General features: G+C 37.4%; 1 protein-coding gene across 1 annotated transcript; it reads right to left on the bottom strand.

Moving 5' to 3' along the window:
- Positions 1-552: 552 nt before the first annotated feature.
- On the bottom strand, positions 553-4,942 carry LOC128671961 (toll-like receptor 7). Its single transcript, XM_053748816.2, has one exon. The coding sequence runs from the start codon at positions 4,701-4,703 to the stop codon at positions 852-854; it is 3,852 nt and encodes a 1,283-aa protein (XP_053604791.1). The 5' UTR covers positions 4,704-4,942; the 3' UTR covers positions 553-851.
- Between the last annotated feature and the right edge of the window lie 2,666 nt (positions 4,943-7,608).

The raw sequence follows: 7,608 nt of genomic DNA, 5'->3' as shown, positions 1-7,608 counted from the left end.
GAACCACTATAAAAGTTGACCGCTATATTCTTATCACGTATGGTGCCCTGGTCTTTGTCAGATGTAGTTGAGCTGGTATAAGGATTTTAAATTCGTGAAACGTCGTATCCTATAGAATAGGTACCCAAAATGTTAGTATCTATGAATGAAACTGATCTGACTTGTTATTTCTTTAATCACATGGCGTCTATTCACTTTAATTCACTCATTTGAACATATAGTTAAAAATCAAAGAAAAAGAAAATTAGTGATATAGTAATGATAATGATTTAATATGTATAATTTTTTTATAATCTTAAGATTAATTAGAAGTCAGTATCTAATTAAACTAGCAATAAATGTTATGAATTGTTGTTAAAAAATCTTTTTTAATGTAGAGACTACAAAAAAGAAATTACACTAATTTATTTTGTGTGTTTTATATAAAATAATATAGCACCCACAATGAAAACTAGTGTATTTGTGATATCTTTATCAGTCAATTAAATATTATATATTCAAATATAAAATAACTTGAAACCTTTTGGTTTGATGGGAATGTAAAAATAAAAGATAAATATTATGCAAAAATTATCACAATGGCTTTATTAAAGTATATAAATAGTATACTCGTGACTTATATGGACATTTATTTACACATTATATACAAATTCACATAATATTCCTACAGCAGTCTTATTAGAATGTATTTACACCAACAATACGAAACGAACGCCCTTTGAAACGGCGAGAAAATACAAAAATAGATTAAAATCTTAATTATTTGGTAAAGCGCGCGTTGCGATTAATACGTTTAGTTATTCACATGAAGCTTGACTAACAGTTTTTATATTAAGTTGTAAGCGTGAGGACTAGACAAGGTAGGCTTGACCCGATGATTGAGTGTCGATAAGCGGCGGTGGCGGGGGCCAGTGCCTAAACTCTCGCCTCCTATTTGGGTTATTCCCACCTAGCTCTAATGAAGAGTAATCGGAATCTATAGATGAATATATATGATCAGAGGGAGGCCTACCCTCAGGCGCGTATGACGCAGTATGCACGTGCTGTCTACGCTCTTCCAAAAATTCTGGGACAGAACTCACGCCGTCAGCTGATCCTCTCATCTTATCCGTAAAAGAAAAAGACCTCATCGTCCCATTCTGCATACCACTTCTCATTGTATAAGAATTTATGTTATTCCTATAACCCGTCGCCTTAAACTTTCTATCGGGCATCGCATAACGCAACTTTTCCCAAAATTTATTTTGGCCCCACCTTATTCTCGAACTAGTTTTCAAATACGGCCTCAAATCTGGATCACATTTCGCCTCTGGTAATGCTGTGCTTTCTTCAATTATAACCAATGTATATATTCGCGTTTTCAGAATTTCATGAAGCGCTTGCCGGAATTCAAAACGCGACCATTCGGTCTCAATGAAATTTCTAGTCAGTATCAGAATAATTCGTTTAGAAGCTTCTGCAGCTTCTTGCAAAGGTACTGTACACTGCATGTATGCTACACCATGTTGCGGAATATCTCTATAATGTAGACATAGGTGATATGAAGGACTTCCATTTTCCAATTCGGCAGCTAACGTTTGAATAACAAAATCGTCATCCTTAGGGCTGTAGCACACATAAGCATCGTATAATTTATCAGAGTCGTCGTACGCTCCAGTGAATGGAAACAATCTTATTCCGCAGCTTGTATACAGCCATACGCGAATCGTGTCTCTAAACAAGAACATAACAAGGATGACTAGCATGATCAGCATGAATCCACTGACCGTAGTTACCATCATAGGCATGTAATTTGAGACCAGCATGTTATCTATTACAGAATCTCCGGCGTAATAGTCGCTGCATATTGTGCCATTAAAGTTCAACTCTTTCTTTTGTGGCAACTGCGACTCGGTATTCCAACACCACACGTCTGTTACATCAACAATTTTATGTATATTTTCAGATATAAAAGCGGTAAATCTTTGTAAATATCTGCATTTGCAAGACCACATGTTGTTACCCAGTGATAAACTGTTTAATTTCATATTAGTATTTAAACTCCAAACAGAAAAATCCATAAGTCTGTTTCCATCTATTCTTAGCATTTTCAATGAATGTAATGTAGAAAATGTTGAGTTAGCAATATGACTAATGAAGTTATCTTGCAAATATAGCTCATTAAGCTGTGTCAGATGTTCAAACTCGTAGCCGTTCAATTGTTTTAGTTTATTGTTTCCAAGATGTAAAATAATGAGGGACGATAAACCGGCAAACGTCTTATTCTGAATGTTTTCGACTTGGCTTGAATTTACATAAAGCGATCTCATATTTTTTCTACCGATGAATGCATAATTTTGTAATTCTTTAAAGTCATTACCATCTAAGTAGACTTCGGTAGCATCCATGGGTATTTTTTCCGGTATTTCAATGGCACGTTGGCTGGAACAATCGACTACATTTGTGTGCCACGTGGGGTCATGGTAACAAGAACAGTTGTTTGGACATGTCATTTGACAATCACACGCGACATAGTCACAACAGTGGCATAAAGTAAAGCAGTGTGTTTCGTATGTACACAAAAAATCGGTCGATTTCAGATTGCTTAATGGTATGTGAGTGACGCCTCTTGCGTGTGTCATTTTACACAGTACATTTTCCAGATCCATTATTCTTGGGTGTTGTCTCATAGCAGTCATATTGTTTATCAAAGGCAACCATTCCATAGAACAATCACAGTTAAACGGATTTCCTCCGATGTAGAACTCGGGCAGCGATTTGTTTGAAGGAACCGGGGACAACCGGAGGCTGTTGATATCTAAATGAGATATCTCATTTGCGTAAATATCTACTCTAGTTAGATTGCGTTTCTCCATAAACGTGTTTACTGCTATATTGTTTATGTGGTTATTATTAATGAATAACAATTCAACGCTATTTGGAATTGCAAATGGTGTTATTTCGACAATCCTGTTGTGACTGACATCTAATGTTTTTATATGAATTTCGTCTTGAAGTTTGTAATAATTACCCAGATGTTCGATGAAATTTCCATGAACATCGAGCCATTTCAAGTTACTCGGCACGAATGCGTAATCAAACCAAACTAAGTGGTTTTCTGACAAATTGAGCCACAATAAACTCAGTAATGTCGAAAATACTCCATTGATATCTGATACGAAATTTCCATCTAGCCTAATGGCTTCTAGTTGCTTATTTCTTTGAAAACTACCTCGTTCTATTGCTTGAATTTTGTTTTTAGCTAGATTGAGAACTTGTAAGCTTGGTAAGTCCCAAAACATGCCGACAGAAAGGTTGCCTATCTGATTATCGATTAACCTCAAACCGGTTAGCTGGTCTAAATTTCTAAAAGAACCATTTTTGATATCGGTTATCTGATTTTCGCCGAGATCCAACGTTTTCAATAGAGATAATTCCCAAATGGCAGACGGGACGTCTGTTATCTGATTGGAACTTAGATCTAATTCTTTCAAATCGGAACAGTTTTTGAATGCTTTAGGGTCTATATTTACAAGTAGATTATTATTTAGGTTTAACTTACTTAATACAAACAATCCATTAAATAGGAACTCATCTATTGTGTGTAAGCGATTTTCAGCTAAATTTAAGGTATGCAAATTATACAAAGGAAGGAAAGTATTTTCTTCTATGTAACCGATAGAATTATTTCTTAATTCTAATATTTGTAGGAAAAATAAATCCTTGAATGTTTTCCCGTCAATTCTAGTCAAGGCATTATTAGATAAATTCAGAATGACTAAGCGTATAAGGCCAATAAACGTTCCACCGTCGATGTGAGCGCTTGAGAGCTGATTATTCGATAAATCTAAGACAAGCAGCTGTTCTAATCGGTGGAAAACGCCTTTGGCTAATTCAAACAGGAGATTATTATTCAAATACACTTCTCGTAACTCTTTCGTGCTAGCAAATGTACCTTCAGGTATATACTGGAGGTTGTTATACGAAACATTTAATATTCGCAGCGAAATAAGTCCATTGAACGTTTCACCTGATAAATCACTGATGTTATTGTGTTGTAATCTTAGCTCCTGAAGCCGCCTTAACCCAGTAATCTCCGAGTCTTCGGTAAGAGACTTGAGCTCATTGTGACTCAAGTCCAAACTCCGTAGCCCGGAACCACATGTTTTCCCAAATCCGAGTCGGTCAACACTTCGTATCCGATTCTGCGTGATATTTAATATTTGCAAATTATCCAGTGGGCAAAATACATCAGATGGAATCACTTTTAAGTTGTTGTTGCCCAAATCAAGGGTCTGTAATTCTCGCAATCCGTTAAAAGTCCCAAGAGAAAGCTCCAAGTTTTTGTTAGGGCTCCAATCGCTGTTTTTAGATCGAATCGACAACTTTTTCAGTTCACGTAATCCTTCGAACGCGTTGCCCGGTATCCGGAGAAGTTTGCAGTTTTGTAGCGCAAGTTCTGAGAGTGATGGAAATCTTTGAAAATAGTTTGCCTCGAGATAACTTTCAAAGAGAAGCAGTTGGTTACACTCGACGGTCAGACGTTTAGTGGCCTCCGAAGGTGCAGATGTTAAACTGGATCCATCGGCGTCGAGTGTCCGCACCCGGCACAAGGTGCCAGCTTCGTCGTCTTTGGGCAGATGATTACAATTATCCACGCCTTTTGGTGCATATGCGGCATTGACACCGAAAGTCACTAACAAAAGAGTCAGCAATTGAAACATTTTCTACACACATTTGTCTTTGCCGAACGACGCAAGATCTTAATTAAAACAGTCACTGATTAACTAAAGTTCATGTGATATTAAACAGACATAGTCTGTAATTGTTTTTCACTTCACTGGGGTATGTTTACGTCGCGGTGCACGTACGGTCGGTGTCGGAGGCGGCGCGGACACGTGCCATCCTCATCGTGGTTCGTGTGCGACTGCCGAGCCGATCGGCCTGCCAGTTTGTGCGAGAGTGGTGTGCTCATAACCGCCCCCCTGCCTGTACTCCCCCCGCGCACCCTCCTCCTACATAGTTACACGTTCCCTCGCATGGCGCCACTTGCGCGCCTAACCGCTCTCGCACAATTATGTAATGTTTTCTTAATCGAGCCACCGCTTCGAGTTAAAAAAGGAAACCTGTGCCGAGAGAATTATTATAGAGACAACACGGTGTTCAAACGACTTTTGAATTGAGGTAATTATAGATGCTCTACAAGTCTTACATTGGAAGTTTAATTTGTACTTTCGTGTTTCTTCATTCCACAAGTTCTTTGTATCGATTAATTAATGGAAGCTTTTGTGTTGAATAAAGTATGGTTACATACAAAAGATAAAGCAAACAGCAAAGTGACAATCTGAAACTTATAGGTATAGCAATATGGGCACCCTTAATTCTTTTTTGCTGTCACTTATTGAATTCCCTACTCACATACTTTGGCAAAGATACCCAATAAAGCTTGTTTGGTGTCGTGTGCCCCTCCACATATTTTTGTATAGAGAAACGCACAGAATTTTGAAATAGAGAACGGTTAGGGTTTTTGGGGAGTAAATTCCGGTATCTCGTACGGCTGGAAGAGGTGCAAAGTTCGTGGGAGTTGATAATTTGATTTCCTTGTTCGACACGTAAAGTCGTTTACGGGCTAACTGGAAGTTAGTTACGTTCAGAATACGGCTGAAGTTTTAGAAGCGGGCGCGTGGAATAAAGATACTGTACTGTTTGCGGCTGTTGTTGATGGTCAAGGCTGTAAAAAAGTTTTAATTAAGTCGTTAATTCTTGAGAGAACGAACTTCGTGATTATCAAAGCAGAAATTAAAAAGGAAAAAGAAGATTTGAACAACAAAGTCTCGTTAAAGAAAACGTTGTATGAACAACAAAGTGGTTCGCGGTGCACAATAGAAAAACTAAAGTTTCTCTATCTAGGTCGCAGTTAACGCCTCGGAGCAAAAACTCGTGACGTTAAGAGGAAAGTTTGCCGGCTTAAGTGATAAAACACGTTGAGGACATCCTAAAAAACATTCGAGAGCTATGATATCCCTGTTATTAATGTCTGTTAGGGTATCCTGTATCAAAAGTTGCGCCGTCAAGAGTTCTTAGCGGCTTGATAAATGACTTGTACCACTTTTGTGAAAGTTTGTGTATTTTTCCCTCAGTATCTGGAAGCTGATGTCACAGGCTGGGCAGGACGTGATGGGACTGCCGATGACGTCACAAGCGTTCGAAATTCGAATCATCTCGCTGGATTATTCGGCTCGCACTCGTTTTTAAAATTGCTTTCCCTTTTTAAGGCTGAAAATGATTGGTTGATTTTGGTGTGTTTGTATTTCTGTTATTAGTACCGATTATATTCAAAATATTGCTTACATATCAAACTTAATTTTATTATGTCTCATCGGTGACCTTAGATTAGGGTAATCGATTTCCAATACTAGTGTCATTTATTTACTTTAGTACTTTTTTCGATACAAAATCCGATTTGAACAACAAAGTCACGTTTGATTGTAATAAATCACTCTAAAGAGGACACAGATTAGGTTTCAAATGAAAATTTTAAAATTGGTACGACGTTAAGTACGAAAGTACTAGTAGTGAATGGTATTTATTGAGAGAATTACAATGAACCAATTCAAAAATTTACTTTTCGTATCTCAATATTCTCAAGCGGAATTGTTCAGAATTTTATCCGGCCTATTAAGAATAACGACACAGCTCCATGCATAATTTAGAAGCAGCACAGTAATTAAAATGCACATTATTTTGCGCCTCCGAGCGTAGTCTATTCTATTGTTATCTGAGATCTAACGCCGGCGAATATTTCTTGCGCGAATCCTCATTGGTTGGTGTTATCTCGGATATTAACGTATTGCTACCGTATATCATGAACTTTCTGTCTTAAAGTTTTGGTCAAAGATTATTTGAAATTCAGAATAGAACCATTATTGATTGTTCAACAATTCGGAGATCTAAATTTTCTATTTATAGAATCAATTCAATATGTAAAATTTATAATACATTTCAGGAATGCTAAAATTAAAATTTATAATTTTTAGTTGTTTTAAATGTGTTTATAAACTCAGATACAGATACATAACTCCTGAATAATAGACAAAACTTGTGACGTTGGTCACAGCGACCAATGACGCCTACATGTTAAACAGTTACAAAGACAAGTTCATCCTTATAGTATTTGGTCTGTGGTAGTCGTGTGCAGTTCTACCTTGTTCTACCTTTACAGCCCTCGCAGAGGCACAGATTTTAATATGACACTGACCTGTTTAGTGTTTAGTCGGTGGTAGTTTTATGCAGCTATTTATTTATTTAGCTAAATACAACGGTACACAATATATATCCTTTTAAAGTATTTACCTATCTTCTTAGTAGCTCTAAATCAGCATCTGCGGCTGCTAATAAACCTGACGACCTCGGTGGCGTGGTGGTAAAGTGCTTGCCTCTGAACCGAGAGGTCCAGGGCTCGATCCCCGGTCGGGTCATGATGGAAAATGATCTTTTTCTGATTGGCCCGGGTCTTGGATGTTTATCTATATATGTATATGTTATAAAATATAGTATCCTTGAGTTTGTATCCCATAACACAAGTCTAGAACTTACTTTGGGGCTAGCTCAATCTGTGTAATTTGTCCT

This window comes from Plodia interpunctella, chromosome 8 (genome assembly GCF_027563975.2).
Source record: "Plodia interpunctella isolate USDA-ARS_2022_Savannah chromosome 8, ilPloInte3.2, whole genome shotgun sequence".
Classification (NCBI taxonomy): domain Eukaryota; kingdom Metazoa; phylum Arthropoda; class Insecta; order Lepidoptera; family Pyralidae; genus Plodia; species Plodia interpunctella.
This window is presented reverse-complemented; position numbering and strand designations above follow the sequence as displayed.

Excerpts from the sequence above, each read along its gene's own strand:
- LOC128671961 (XM_053748816.2), bottom strand. The coding sequence starts at position 4,703 with ATGTTTCAATTGCTGACTCTTTTGTTAGTGACTTTCGGTGTCAATGCC.